The sequence below is a fragment of the Thermobia domestica genome, chromosome 14, assembly GCF_964235325.1.
Source record: "Thermobia domestica chromosome 14, izTheDome1.hap1.1, whole genome shotgun sequence".
NCBI classification, from domain to species: domain Eukaryota; kingdom Metazoa; phylum Arthropoda; class Insecta; order Zygentoma; family Lepismatidae; genus Thermobia; species Thermobia domestica.
Genome location: NC_137467.1, coordinates 67,389,446 through 67,406,597, shown reverse-complemented (window position 1 = coordinate 67,406,597; position 17,152 = coordinate 67,389,446). Strand labels below are relative to the sequence as shown.

Below are 17,152 nucleotides of genomic sequence, written 5' to 3'. Positions count from 1 at the left end.
AAGAAGTTCCGAAGCCAAAGATCAGCTGTGATCGAAGGCGCTTGCATCGGTGTTAGGGAAATGTAATGTGTCATTCTTATCAAATATCTCAAAAAGGGTGAAACCATCAATGCTGGGGTTTATTCCAACTGTTTGATTGAGCTGAAGAAGGCTCTGAAGAAAAAACGTCGGGGAAAAGTGAGTAGTGGTGTTCAGTTTCTCCAGGACAATGCATCCTCCCACAAGACTCATAAATGTCTTGGTGCAATTGGTGGTGGATCTGAATTTCACGTGTACCTCATTGACCCTACTCACCTGATCTGGCCTCCACAGTCTGTAACCTCTTCCCACATTTCATAAAACATCTCAAAGGCAAAAGTTTTCCATGCGATGAGTCACTCATTGCGGAGGTGGAGGGCTAGTTTGCACAACAGGACAAGACCTTCTATTTGCAAGAGTTAGAAATATTGCAACATCGTTGTGAAAAGTGTATTGAGCTTCGGGGAGAATACGTTGAATATTATATTAAAATGGTTCTTCCAGGTAGGTCTCTTCTTGGTGGTTTCATGAACATTCCAGCCTCCCGTCGTATAGGTCCTAAAATAGATCTTCCTTGAACATCTACGTTGACGTATTCAGGTTTTGATTTGTGCTTACTTATGTATTTCGACTGTTCTTTAAGTGGAATATTTCTATAATTTGTATTCTGTCCGAGAGATAGGATTCTATCCAGGATAATGATACCGTATCTCTACAACTAATTTAATAAACTCTTGTGGTCCATGCAATCTAGTGGTTTATTCAAGTCACAGAAGATAAAGAAAGGATAACATTTTGTATCCATGGCGTGTTTGACGTAATAATCAAATCGTAGATAGCAGTTTGAGTTGATTTCTTTTTAAAAACCGTTTCGAGATGAGTATATAATATTACATTTAAAAGGTTGATGTAACGAAGAAAGGAAAATATTTTCAAATATCTTAGGGAACATTGAAATAAGGGAAATTGATCTGTAGTTTTCCACTTTACCCCTGCTCCTATTTTGTGTAATGGTTTTACGATTGATGGTTTTGATTTCGTTAGAAATGTAAGATTTTTAAAAGATGCATTGATGACACAGGCAAGCTGGAAGCTACTATTTTCGCTGTCTTTTTAAATACAAGTGTAGGGTTTTGTCAGTATCAGGGGAAATATTATTGTTTAATTTTAAATAACAGATTCTACTTCCTTTGAAGTAACTGGTGTCAGTAGCATAGAATTTAAGGTCATATTTTTGTGGGCTATGTTTTGAGAAAGATGTCTGATTCGGAAGTTTTTCGTTTTCTTTTCAGCCGAACTGAAATGCTATTGAAATGATCCGCAATCCTAATTTATTTAAAATTTCGTTTGAATAATCTATGTGTAATTTTGTTTTCCTGATTTTGTTCATGTCTGTTAGTCTCCTGATTTAATATTTTTCATGTCGCTTAATTTTTATTTTGTGACTTAAGTATCAGTGAACCTTAGTAGTTTTGTTTGCTTTGGCGTATTACCCTTCTGTATGTCTTCTTATACTTTTTGTAAATATCTTTCTAATTTGTCTTTCTACACTTGACGTGTATTTCCTTTATGGTTCTGCTACTTATGATAATACCATTGGTAATCTACGGCTTTTTTCTGTCTTGTTTAACATTTTTAATTTTGTTATGGAATGAATAAGATTCATATCTCTATTTAGGGGGGCGCGTTGGGTCTGTGGTGGAGCGTTCACGTCAGGTACTTGGGGTCCGTGCTTCGATCCTCGCTCGCGCCGTGTGGACTTTGTGGTGGACAAATACCGTGCTCGTGGGTTTTCTCAGGGTTCTCCCGTTTCCTCCCACCTTCTTCATTCCACCATTTCATTCATTTACCTTAATCACTGTCTCCTTTAGCCTAACCGACATAACCTTGGGATGTAAAACTCAAAGATTTCATTTCATTTTCATATCCCAATTCAAACTTTGAAATGAAAATATTATATTTTGCATCTACTGTACAAATTATAAATTCAGTAAGGACCAGGCTTTTTCACATAACAATTGAAGAAAATTATTTAGATTGTTGTCACTGAAATCTCGTTTGTTGATTAAAGTATACGATTCGTTTGATGGTTTTTCCGATCTCTTCCATAGAAGGATATTGCGTCATAGTCTTAATAACCGATTCTTGAAACTTGGGTTGCATATTTCCAATTTTCTGCGTTTCTTGGCGCGTGGGAGTATTTATGATTGCAGTTAAGTTAAAAGTGCTTAAAATCAATTCAAGCTCAGTTTTGGATCAAAAGTTTCAATATATTTCAAGGAAAATTTTTCTTGTAGGCCTTATATCTGGAGAACTACACATAGTGTAGCCTAACCCAAACTATCACTGAAATCAATGTGATGTAGTTATTCCATAAAAAATTATGAAAACTCGATTTAGTGTCCGTTCAATACTTTTGTGGTCCGTAATCCACAAATTCATCAAAAAGTCGAATACATTTCAATCAAAAATTTTCTTGTACATCTTTTAACTGGAGAACTGCATATAGCATAGCCAAATCTAAGCTGTCACTTAATATGATGTACTTATTTCGTAAAACATACGAAAACATAATTTCGGGGCCGGTCAAAAATTGTGTGGCCCCTGATCCAAAAACTAATTATTGGCCAAGATCGTTTGATGCGTTATTTGCATTATTCCTAAAATTCTTGACAAACGTCGCATTCTTTTGATCCACTTCTATGGATCATTCCTAAAATTCTTGTTCTTTTGAATCTGTTAGCCAGTCTACATTTATATCACCACATAATTACGCTTTCTTTAAGTATGTAAGTAATGTGTCTAATTTGGTGTAGAAAATGTTTACATCTTCAGACGTCGATCCATATAACCCCAAAACGCAAATTCTAAATGCGTGTAAATATACTGTTACCGCTTCTATATATATTTCCGGGACAAAATTTGTTATGTTTATTTCCTTAACCTGGGCGTCTTTGCATGTTACTATACAAACACCGTCACACTTTGCAAATGAACGCTAAAAGTTAATCACTATTCTATAGTCTTCTACATCGACATAATTTTTGGCTCTAGTATCTAGACAGTGCTCTGTTATACACAGTAGTTTAACTGCTGGAGTTCTCCAACAAAAATGACTCTAGGAAAATCTATTTTATTTCCTAAACCTCGTACGTGATGATGAAGTGCTGTTAATTCGTTATTGTTGCTTTTCTAGTAGCGCTTTGGAAGGTACCATCAAGATTAGAATCGAAAGAAAATCGTAAGGTTTTTAATTGATGTTTTGCTCTCATCAATTGGACTCGCTACAGTTAATTTACTCTCGACACATTCGCTCCTTGTACTAAAAATCATCATTGTTTTCTGCAAGGTTAGAAATTAGTAACTTTTCTCTTTCTAACTGCATGTTTTCTAAATTTTGTACTGGACTAGGGCTTGATACAGATTTGCCGCAAAATAAATCAAGCTATATGTTACAACAAATAATTTTTACTTCTTACATTAAAATCAAGGCTTACCTAGTATGATATTTGCGACGGATGGCACTGATGGCTAACACCTTAACATTGTTAAGAGGTTTACATATCTTCATTATTTTACTACTGATTTTGCGCTTTTCTTCATTCACAGCTGAAAAGTGCGTTAAGTCATAACAGTAGGGAACAGTACTCACTATAACATTTGTAAGTTTTGTATGAAGTAAAGTATTGTGCAATGTATTGAAACCTATCTTCTGCTTCGTTTTACACCACATCATTTGTACCTTCGAAAATAACAACAGTATCCTTCAACGTCAAGTTTTTCAAAGTTGTGGATAAATGTTGCAGTATGTTATTTTGATCTGCATCTGGCTTTACAATGCCCAATGATATAAGATTCCAACCCTTTATCAATACGTGTCTTTGTAATTAAGTGGCTATGTGCCACCACAAAAGTCTTACTTTGTACATTTCCTTTAGATCTATTATTTACACCATTTTGACCCTTGTACCATTCGATACAATCATTGTTTTTATGGCTGTGTTTTTTCAATGGTTGAGTGATTCTTTCTACTCTCGATTCACATACGTTATTACGAAATTCAGGCATAGTATTCTCATGGGAATCACTGAGATTTAAGGGTTCATATGGATTTTTCTATTACTAAATTTGCACTCATACACATATTTGTTTCGTTCCTAACCGCCGTTTTCTTTGCTAAATGTTCCTTTATTACATCACTCCACAAACTACACAGACAGATTGTGAGGCTTCCAAAACCATAATTTCATTCTTAACACTATCGTCTGTTAACAATTTTATAATCTCGTCCTTTGTACTCAAGATCTGCTGAAACTTAGAGCAGGATTTTCATTTCATCCTTGTATTAGTCGAACCGAATGATAAATAAAGCATTTAAGTGTTACCAACGGTTTATTTCTTGATAAACTCTGTAAACTACAGTGCATGACGCTACTGAGGCATCAGCAAGGATTGTCCAAACACGGAAGATGGCAACGACCACTTCGCACTATAATATAGCAGTTCAAAAGTTATATGGTTCCCAGAGTTGCAAAAATTCTTAAATTGAAGATTAACGCAAATTTTCTGCCAACAAATAGAAACACAAGCCCTACATCGCTATTGCGCAATTAATTATATCTCAAAACATAACTAATATATAGAACTAGTTCTGCAAGATGGATATCCCCGTCGGCCCTATAAACGGAAGATCAAACACTAGATTCACATTGCAATTTTAACATCTATATATCCCCTCTTATTGTTTCAAATTTTCACCTAAAGTTCATTAACCTTGCCAAAGTTGATCTCGATATTCAGTGACATGATATTAAGAAAATACATGACAATCACTTTGCTATGCACTCGTTGATATAAACGACGTTTTATTTCCATATTGAGTTTTGTTAGTTGTTAGTTTATAAACGTCTAAATTAATAAAATATGAAGTAACACCACGGTTTGCTTCCTTCTGTTAATTTAAATCATTACACTACATTCACAAAGCTTACATCAGTCACAATTAACTCCGTAAATACACCATAATGGAAGTATGCAATCGATCGAATTGGTGATATGGCCATTTTGCTAGCTATCGCTTGAATACTAAATTATGGTATTTGATATTATGTATTTTTATTTACATACAGTTCTAAGTAATAATGAAATAGTAAGTATTTCTTGTTTGATCATTTTAGCTGCTATAACAAAGAGTGCCCAAATTCCGTGATAGTTTTATGGGGGCAACGACTACATCTTCCTTTTTCCACTTACTCGCATCTTTAACTTTACGTTCGTTGATAAAAGTATTCGAGTCTATTAAATTGTCCTTGCCAACCTCTTTTGACGCATCTGGTGCCCATATTTGCAGATATCAATAGTGAGGAGAGGTTCCATATGCTCTTACCCTACCAAATTGTGATATTACATATTCTTTTATAGTTTTTCTAAATTCTGCCAGCCTATTTCCATTGCAGTGAGATCCATCTTCCTTTTGCTAGTCATATAATCTAATATTACCCTGTAGTTTTATTTACTTCGAGAGATTTATAACGCCACTTATTTGCTATAGGTGTTTAACCCATGATGGTAATAACCTTGATAAATGTCTCTAGTATATAGTCATCAATATATTGTAAAATACTGATCCTCGACATTTTAGCTTACACGCCTTTGGCGTGGAACACCCGGGTTCAATTCCCAGTGGGAACTCATGTAGTTCAGATTCCACGTTAATCACTAGGTCCTGTCTTATATAGCCTCGCTGCTGAAAGGGAAGTTAACCAAAAACCAACATAATATATTCATATCGAGAACTTTTGATCAGGTAAGTTTTATTAATTGAAGCGTCCTTGCATTTTGATTGCCATAACGAATCCGCCAGAACTTTGAAATAATTTTGAGAAGCAAGAATTTTTTCAACTTTTATTATTCTTCAGTTGTAAATTGGGTAATTACACTTTTCCCTTTCATGCTCAAGAATGTAAGCCAATCGTAAATTGTCAAAGCAAAGTAAATTAACCACGCGTGAGTTTATGCTAATCATATAATCTGTTACATAATTTAAGCGCGAATATAAGGAATATTTCTTTTCTGATGTAAAATTCTCTATATAAAATAATGTCGAAGTAATATGAACATTTATGTTCACGGATCTTCTTTTACACTTTCAAAGGCATGTCCATATAGTGCATGTTGGTGCATCCTACCCAGAAACTATTTTTTTGTTGTTTGCTTGTAAATTTATTTTATGTCCAAATATTTCTTCTACATAGTGAATACGTTATTGTAGGCACCTCAAACACCGAACTAATTGGGTTTCGTACAATTTTCTGCTTCATATTGCGCACTTCTACTTTTTGCCCAGAATTCGGTGCTTTCGCTCCACTGTGCGCTGGAAGCTACACTTTTCTCTCCTTGTAAATCATATTTCTGCTAATACATACTAGGACTGAAAGTGAGTTGTTTTGTTCTTCCTGTAATATTTAATCGCCCTGTAACACGCTTAAAATAAGTATAATGTCACGCTGCAATTTGTGCTTACATTTTCGAATCTAAAAGTTAAAAAAAAAATTATAGTTTCTAATTTAATGGGTTATAGCTACTTGTAGTGCATAATATTATTAGTTAGACCTTTTTTAGACACACACACAACAAATTTAAACAATTATTTTAAAACTGGAATCCAAATTAAATAGAAATATAAATACGATTCCAACTTGCGTGGACCTTGAATTAATATATTTAAATGTAAAATAATACTCACTTGTTTCTATATAAAATTGCGCTCGAATAGCTGGTCCTTGTGTTATGTTATAAACCAGTAAAATATATATATAAGAAAGTTAATACACATGGGAAATCAATTAATTTTATTTCATAGAAAAATTATCAAATGATGCATTTCATATGTTAGCAAAAGCTTTATAATTACTTACTGTAGCACTTGTAAGTAATCTGCACTTTCTTTTCTTTCCATCGTGTAACAATACGTCAAAACCCTTGCTATTCGACGTACACTCAGCGATGTAACTTGCTTGAAGGTAGCTCGTCCATTGACAGTGGAGTTTACCATGCCTGAGAACAATAACATACATATCGGAGGTAGTAATATCCTGAGTCTTTGATATATATATTGCAATGAATCCATCATTATCCATAACGGTTTGATACGTAAATGACAGGTCACCATTAAATATTCTAGCTGGTGTTCGCGTTCCGCCAATAATTAACGGAACCAGTTGTTCTTGTTTAGGTATCCCTGTGAATTAAATATAGATGTAATATTCAATATAGTGTACATAAGGATAAGAACTAGTTTATGACAGGAAGTAGAATTCACTTACATTTCATATGAAGTGTGTTTAGAAAGAAACCGAACTTTTGATATACCATATTTATTTTTCATTGTGCATTTTAAGCACTGTCCCCTCGAACTGTTCCCTTCCACTGAAAAAAGACAATTCAAAACGTTTCTTCCATTTTTGAAAAGCCTTCTGAAATGCAATTCCTGGGATGGCACGAAGTCTCTTGTCAGATTGGTGAGAATGCCTTCTATGGTTTCAAAACGACGCCCCTTTAACATAGTTTCAAGTTTCGGAAAAAGGATAAAGTCGCCTAGGGCTAGGGGTCAAGGGCACAACGAGAGGGTGAGTTTTGCTAGTTTACTACCGACAAGAAGCTACGCCTTACCCAGCTCATTGTCATGAGTCAACATCCAAGTCTGATTTTCCCACAATTCAGGACCCTACCTGTACAGATCATTCCCCAAACGCGTTAGAATTCCCTGGTAGACTATCTTGTTTACCATCAGACCTCGCTGTACAACTTTCTGATATAAAATGTTTTTCCATTCAAAAACACAACCGACATCACCTCGATCTTTGACTGATACATGTCTGTTTTTTGGTAAATGTGATCCTTTTTCCACCATCTGCAACAACTGCACCTTCGTTTCAAAATCATAGCCTTAAATTTGTCTCGTAGCTTGTTATGACTGTCTTAAGAAAGTTCTCATGTTCATTGGCAGTTGTTGGCTGAATTCTACACGCGTCTCTTTTTAATTTTAGTCAACAAACGCAGAACGAATTTTGCACTAAACTACACATCTGAAATTTTAAAATAAAATTTGATAGCATGATCTTCCGTTCATGCTCACTTCGTGAGCAACTTCTCGAACAGTTAACGATGATTCAAACGAATCAGAGCACGAACTCTCGTCACATGGTCATCATCTTTTAATGTGTAGGGTCATTCGGTCTTAAGATCGTCACCGACCCATATTCTGCCATGTTAAAATCGTCTAAATCATTCATAGTACTGTGTTCGACTCATACAATCCTCTCCTTATGCTTGGCAAAGCAAAAAAAAATGTCTCTGTAAAAGGTTTGCACAGTTTGTAGCAAAATTTCATACACAGACGTTCTTCTTCAAGCTCTTTCGTACTTACTTCGTCACTAATCCCTGAACAGCTTGAGCACCTGTTCACTTCAGGGGCTTTATCTCGGCAACTAATTGTCAGAGCGAAACAGTAAACAGTAGTTTCTTGTCTAAACCTGCCGCTAGGTGTGCTTAGTAGTCGAGCTGCGCTCTCTTTAACAGTTGACGCACTATTACGAAAGTCCAGTTTCTCTCTGAACAAAACTCATATTTCATCACTTATTAGAAATAAAATGGAAACATGAAATTATGAAGTTATTAGTAAGTCGAATAACCATTCTCCACTTATATTTATAACATTTTTATTTATATGATTTAATTATTTATCGTATATATTTCATCGTAATTATTATACTTTATTTAGTACTCAATATTTTATAATTATCATCAAAGAAATGATAACGTTTATGAGAAAATAATATACTTTTAACTAAATACTTACACATTAAAAAGGTTATATTTACCTCTGGTTAATAATTTCTCAATTTGGTGGGCCCCTATTAAAAGACATATGTTTACTATTTGAGTTTACAAGAGATTTGAAACTGAAGTAAATGAACATTAAAGAAAAAATGTATTTAAGTAAATATTGGAGAAACGGCTGGTTACATTTTAGAGATGGTAGCAATCCTAGATATTTGAAAATAGTTAAAACCTCTTTGTATCCCCTGTTGTTCATTGTTTAGAACTGGAAAAGATTATGTAGTTTTGCACATCAGCGTCGTTTGATTTGTTTATCCTTATAGTATTTTCGGATAAATCATTGATAAAATAAAGGCTTTTTTAGATATATACGTTGCTGTAAGGGCATAATATTAGATTTAGCTATTGATATTAGACATAGTTTAAAAAGCACTGAGCCTTCCACAAGTTGAACGACACATGCATGTGCACTAAAAGTGGATTTCTGATATTTACGAAATGTCTTATAAGCCGCTGTCACTATTTAGATCATCAGGGAATTTTTGATCATCCGAAATCATTGTATATTGGTAAAATTGTAAATCATGAATTGAAGACCTAATATATACATGCTGAGGAGTCCTCTTAACTCGAAATAGTTTATAATTCGAACAAAAATGCATTTTTTAAATACTATACTGAAGACAATAGCAAAAAGGTAGTGTGTGATATGACTTTATGCACCGTTTCATTGGATACTATAAAATAAGACAGCAATAATTTTAAGGTTGGAAAGATTGCAAATAGAGGAATGCCTTTTCCATTGTTTTACGCTTGTCTAGACGCAGCCGTAACGAAGAATGAGACGAAAACGTACTTCTTGTGATGATGGTAGAGCAAATGAAGACATATAGACAATGAGTAAAGCAGCGTGTGTCAACCTCTCTGATTTCTTCAATATGGTGGAAAATTTAAGAAAAATTACTGAACGTCAACCACATACTATTAATGATGTATTTCATTCATTGAATCAAATTAAAGTCTTTGTTAAACAAGTAAAGGAATCAAATCGAAACAAACAATAATCACGCACGCGGTGTACTGTATAGACTGAGATTCTTCTTCTGTCTCACGGTAAACGTTTTTACTAGTGCATCCACAACTAGCTTATGCGCAGTTTGTTAGCTTGAGGAGGGACAATTAAGACACAAAGCTGAGAAACCAGGAAAAGACTTGGAAAGAATTGGGCAATAACATCAAAATTTATGATGTATGTTATGACGATAAAAATTTGTGACTTATTTTCAAGAAGTTACATGAATATATGTTTCCAATGAAGACCATTATTGTGAGAGAGAAAAGTACGTTATTATGAATGAATGCTTTATGCTGAAATACTGGGAATATATTTACAGTTACTATTTTGTAATTTAACAAATCATGTAATAGTCCTATAGGCATATCTCCAATCATGACCACATTTTTGTTAATATGCCGATCTGTTATAAATATTGTTTTAAAGGACGCTATAAGAAAATAACCTCAGCCAGAATTGTAGCTCTCTGAAGGTACATTGTGGTTAACGAAAGTGTATTTAAACATAGATATGTGTTGCCATAGTCTCTTTCAAAACAATTTCGCAGAAAATAGGAATATTGGTCGTAGCTAATAAGATCTAGTTAAGGCTTCGGAATAAAGACAAAGCAACATTCAATATTTCGAGGTATGTTTCTTTGGCGCTAATTTAGTTGCAAAGAGGGTTAGTATTGTATGGCTGCACCCTCAGTTTCTGCATTGATACCAGGGCGACGTGAAAGCAGCACAAAGCACATTTATATTATTTTGTTTTATTTATTATCATTAAATAAAATGCTAAATCATGTAAAATATTACAAATACACACGAGGCCCTGCACAACTTTCCATTTGGTTCAATATTCGTGAAATGCCTGACATTTAACATGCAATACTTTCAAACGGTACAAGCTATAGTAAAACTCACTACACCAATGAATTTTTGAGAAAATTCTACATTAATTTGATATATCATTTGCATCTATTTTCATTCGAAAAAACGAAAGTTGAATCCAATGGCGGATCCAAGACGGCGGTCTGGTGGATAACATGTGTCAGAGAAGCAGTACTTGATTGAATTTGTTTTGCATATGCCCACATTAATGTCCAGTTACATCTAAACAAACTAAAATCAATTTTGTGCCCGACCTTTGTAGTAGTGTATGATTGAAAGCCGGGTATATGGAATTCCATCAAAGTGCAATTATCGATATGAGCCTCTAAAATAGTACAATACACATTAGGCCGCGGAGAATTTTGCATTTGAATCAATTTTACACGAATCCCGAGGGGACACATCGCGAATGTACCATGTAAGTGACATCACCTATGTACGAGTTATATATTTTTGCGTCTTATTAACTGTCCACTTAACCTGTATCAATTAGCCTCTTTTCAGACCTGCACCTCTTAGTGTGCATCTGCATACTAAATTTTGGTTCGATTGGGTTGGTGTTTCTTGCTACAGAGAAGCTACATTATTCATTCCATGGCATAGATGTTCTAGAATCAACAATTTTCTTTCGAAATAAAAAAAAATTAAAAACTTTGACGTAAGAAAACTCAGCCCAAAATTAAACAACTGCTTGTGTTTTTTATATATATAAGAAATTAGTTGTGTCATATATTTGAATTATTACTGGAGATATTCGTTTAGGGAATATGAACAAAATCGCTCGAGGCATTTTTAAAAAAAAAATAGTTGGAAGAAACTTACCTTTAAAATATACAAGTAGTAGATTTGTTTAGAATACATTAGCTATGTTATATTAAAATGTTATTAAAACAACTCTTATTATCAGATAAGTTATTATTGACAAACTCGCCCAACAAACACGCATTATTAAGAATAAATTACCGAACCTCTCGCAGAGTTTTCCAGGACTATTTATGAAGTCTACAGAACACTAAGAAAGTCTACAGAATCATCTTTAAGAAAATCGTCAGAAAGGACCTCACCATCAAGTATAAGCTAGGGATTTTCTTCATTGTATAGATCAACTTAGGTTAACATATACTAAACTCTATATATTTGAAATCAGCGAAAAATGTATAGCAATTTGATATATCATACATGTAGGTGACACAATCTATTTACAGCCGGAAGTGTGAGATATTACTGTTTCTAGTTGAGGCACTAGCGACCCCACCAACGCAGATTGCCTCGAAAATAGCCACAATCGTTATTGAAACTGGTGCATGTCTCTGCAACAAAAATCTCGTTTTTATACAATACGAAGTATGAAATTTTGGTGTATCGCTTTTGGACACTACCTTCCGATTGGTGCCTATCGGTTTCGGTGAGGATTTCGGCTCTTTAGACTAGATTAGAAGGACTTGAGCCAAACGTGCAGTATACATAGCATTTTAAATTACGATTAAAATGTATAAAAATAAACTTATCTATTTGCCTATACAAAAGGGGACAGGGGCCATACTTCATAAAATTTGTCAGAATGAAACAAAACTTACAGAATTTACTTTCTATGGAGCTCTAAAGAATAACATACCTTTTTAAGGTTTGTGTTACTTATTTAGGGAGGGCAAAGAACCATCTAAGTCTGGTCTTAGTTCTATCATAGAAGGACAGGGAGGTTTGGAATCAAAGTTGGAAGACCAGTTTTTCTTCTGCCTACACCTTAAAACAAACTAATGCTAATAATACACGTATTTATTTACATAAACAAGGATACAGTGCGCATATCGCATAAAATACTTGTACAAAGAGAACAAAATTTGTAAAATTTACTCTCGTTGACGCCTGAAAATTAAATAATTTGCATATGTATGTTTAACAATTAAAATTTTAAATCAACAATTATAAAAAGTTTAATCGTAACACTATTTAAATATATATAATTAAATTGATAGTATGACGTCTTACGAGGGGTGATTCAAATGTTTTGAGCCTTGAGGGAAATATTAGAAGTACAGATTTGGAAATACCTTTATTTTTCAACATAATCCCCTTGGACAGCAGCACACTTGCTCTAACGGTGCTGCAGTTTTCCGACCCCAGTAGAAAAAAAGTATCTTATATTGTGACTACAGAGACTCCTCCATTGATGTCATTACGTCATTATCGCCTGCAAAATATAGTCCTGCTAGAGCCGATTTTAGATTGGGGAACAAGTGGAAGTCTGAGGAGCCGGATCTGGAGAATAGAGTGGATGAGAAACGAGTTCAAATCCGCATTTGTAAATAGTAGCCATGGCAACTGCTGATGTGTGGATGGGAGCATTATCGTGATGGTAGAGAACGTCTCTGGGCTTAATTTGTGGCCTTTTTATTTCTTGGATTTGCGCTCGAAGTTTTTTTTCAAAATGTCACTATAGTACTGTCCTGTGATGATATGATCTCTTTGCAGGTAATCGATGAATATCAGACCTTGAGAACCAAAAAACAGAGGCCATCACTTTGGCAGTGGAGGGGTTACCTTTGCCTTCTTTGGGGTAGGGGAGGAATGGTGCTTGAATTGTTTGCATTCCTGTTTTGTTTCTGGCTTTTAATGGTGTACCCAACACTCGTCCATAGTGATGAATCGACAAAGGAGATCGTCCACATCACGTTTCAAATTTTTGTTCGGAGTGAGAAGACGTGGGACCCATCGAGCAGGAAGATAAACTAAGCTCATTCTTCAGAATATAACTTGCTCTCTCCTGTGATATGCCCAGCCTGTCTGCTATCTGCACAGGTAGAGTTGACAATCGGAGATCTTCCATGATCATATCAAGTACCAGGCCAATGTTTCCCGTGGTGGTTGCAACTGATGGTCTCCAAGATCTCGACTCATTTTTAACACTCTGCCCACCACGTTTGAGTTGCTGCACCCATATTTTGATGGTGGCATATGTAGAGGCAGATTCATCTACGGTATTGACCATATCCCGGTGGATCTCAGACGCCGACATTACTTTTAATTGTAGATACTTGATGACTGACCTGTACTAGATTTTTTCAATTTCCAAACTTCTGCCATCTCACCCCACTTCAAAAACCTCTGAAAGATAAAAGAAATTACATAGAACCGAGAGCTTGATACACATTAATACCAAAGTTGTGCTATTCAAACAGACATAAATATTCCATTTTAGATTCTCATTTTCTATGTTAGGGTTAAACCTTTTCAGTCAACCCTCGTAAACTACGTAAGTCAAGTGTTTTCTGTAGTTTCTAAAAATTTCACTCATGTAAAAGAAGGTAGCCACATTTATATAGTATATTATTTCTGTATGTTCACCTGTTTTCCATTTTGTTTTTGTTAACAGTACTGGCACTGCAAGTTGGTTCTAGTCATCCTATCTATTTTACGCCATACTTAAATGCCGAACATTGGCATTACATAGAGAGAGAGAGAGAGAGAGAGAGAGAGAGGACGATGGGTAATAGGAAAAGAAAAATTGAAAAATTAAGTATTTTTTTCAGAGCTACATGGAGAGTAAATTCTAACCTTTTCCTGTTATTTGTATGTGTAAATAGAATGTTTGTTTCTTGGTTTTTAATTCTGAGCCAGAGACCTATGGATACTGCAAGTTTAGCACCAATTATCCCAATCTTTCTAGGCTAAGCTCGAAAGCCGAAAACCTAACCGTAACCAGTTTGGTGTCAATCGGTAGGTTCTGGATAGCTGGTTTCCGAATTGAGAAATGCCAAAACTTTACACTCTCTTTCGTACACAAACGATGAGTTTTGAGTACACAAATGTACTTAAAGGACGAGTTGGCTGTTTTCTAAACTAGATACGGTATATCTCACACTTCCGTTTAATCAGAAACGAAACTTTTGCGTGTACAAACGATACACTAATGGTTGAGACAATATTGATAGCAATTGCAGTTGTTGGGGAGAGGCTGGCACCCAAACAAGATACGTCAATATCTCACATTTTCGTTGGTACATAAACGGAAATTTTGCGTAAACAAAGTGGGCAAACAATGCACTTAAAATTGAGGACTTTGATTTAATAAGGGCGTGTAGCAGTATTACGCACTTTTTGAACCAAAGGCATAAAAGGCTTTTACCATGCTTGTTTTAACTCCTGTCAATATTTCAAGTCAATATCTAGATTCTAGAGGTCTGGAAGACTGTTCGAATTCAGAGCAATATCAGCCAGAGTAGCGTGAAAACAATTACACTGCTTCTACCCCGCGTAAACCTGTTCATTTCCCTCCAAACACAACACTATAGTTGCGTACCGTACTAATTTCGCCTAAATGACTTAAGCAGTGAATCTAGAAATAAAAGACAGAAAAGGAAGAAGAGAAGAAATAGTGTTAAAGAATATAAGAGATCTATTGAAATGCATTGATGGAAATGCAGTTTTAAGAGACTTTAATAATCATTTCATGGACTATCTATACCCAAAATTTAAGAGCAAAATTCTGTTCAAACTTCAATCATACGTAATGGTGCAGTGCTCTACTAACGGTACATATATAGTATCAAGTAGATAAATGCCATTGTATAAGCCATTCCAGTACATCAAGAAACCGTATACTGAAAATATAGTGCTATTATTGACACCAGTAACAAAATCAAGAGTAAGAGCCTCCAAGTTATCTGATGTTAGAAGTCTTTGTCGATTTGTGCGTGATCCTGTCAAAGCATGATATAAGCATGTTTTGTCAGAGATTGTTCTAAAAACAACGAAAGAAAATCCGGAAAGTGATTACATTCCGCATGACAGTGAGAGTGACAAAAACACAGGGTACTTATAAAAGTTTCATGTAGTTTTCTTATTATATATTCTCATAACATTTTACTTTGTCTTTCTAAGAGTTACTAAAGAGCAGCAGTTTATTAATATCTAATCAATTTTAATTTTAACTTTTAATTTTAGAGAAAAGTTTTGATGCTAGTGGTTTGATGCAAAAAGAACGTATAACACTAGTTGCTTTCTTCACAAATACATTTAAATAGGAAGCTATGTACAATGTTAAAAACGTATACTATCTTCATTAACATGTTATTTACCAATAACGGAAATAAAATGCTGCATATTATGTTGTTTTATGTACGAGAAACACCACTTAAATTTTCAACATCGTTTTTCTCAAAATGCATATTTCGGGCTTACGGTCTTATTGCATTGAAGTCCTCGATTGTGAGCATTTTGGTGCCAATTAACGTTGCATGAGGCTATGTCAATATATCAAACTTCGGATTGTGTACAAGCGTGCATAAACGATGCAATAATGATTGAGACCAATCTGAACCAATTTGGCGGGGTAAGGGGATGAAGTTTAGACAGCCTCTCAAATTAATTTTCGAATAAATAAAATTGATTTGTGCAAAAACGCCAGTTTTCCATCCAGAAACTATTTCGATGAAATTTTAAAGAAGTGAACGAGGAGGCTGTTTAAACATCAAAGTTTGGACAATTTGAACCTGTTTCCTCTCCGCTTGCAATTAGATTTTAAAACGTTCTTTGTTTATATACTACCTTTCTTTACTTAGTCTATGGAATCACAGAGAATGTTCAATAGTGGAGCGTAACATAATGAATACTTACACGAAATATAATTCGTACCCGTCTCATTCTAACATAATGAATACTTGAAAGAGTTGTATTTCCATACTTTTGCCTGGTATATATTCAATCAAAGGGACGTTAAATGAATATAGTAGAATATATCGAAACACTTTTATTGCTTAATGCTATAGTAGTAGAATTGTTTCTTAAAATTTATGAAATAGCGATACATTACTTCTCAGAGATAAGCATATTTCCCTGATATTTTATCTAAGCAAATATATATCATGGTATTAACATATAATATCTGTATTTTGTGACTTTCTATTAGCATGTTTTCTGCATGAAATACTGCACTTATTACATTAATTTGTTTAAATTGCAATTAGTTATTATTGAAACATTTCTAAAGATGCTTAAAATAACTTGTTTTTCCTTTACTAAGTGAGAGGTGAAGTCGAAAAACTTCGTAATCTTATTTGCAAGTTTGTATACAATTGATCTGCGTTTCTCGAATTAATTTAATCATCGTAGTGATTACTAACAGTTGAAACAGAGAAAATTATTTATTAAATATTAACTCAAAAAGTAAATTTTATAATGTTATGGGACGAATTTTGATGTCATGTGTTTTCAGTGTACGACCCTGTCCATAACTACTGTATATACTGTATAACTACTGTCCATGACTACTGTATAGTTTATGCTGTATAAACTACTGTATAAAACTGATTGAACATTTAGATCCTGAATGAGTAAAGTTAGAAGA

The 17,152-nt window shown here is 34.4% G+C and overlaps 1 protein-coding gene across 1 annotated transcript in view; it reads right to left on the bottom strand.

Moving 5' to 3' along the window:
• The window catches only part of LOC145669855 (uncharacterized), a 344,449-nt gene that overhangs the window by 104,546 nt on the left and 222,751 nt on the right, over positions 1 to 17,152 (bottom strand). Inside the window, exon 5 of the mRNA XM_081738200.1 lies at positions 6,936 to 7,258. Within this exon, the coding sequence (XP_081594326.1) occupies positions 6,936 to 7,258 (323 nt within the window). The remainder of the gene's footprint in view (positions 1 to 6,935; positions 7,259 to 17,152) is intronic.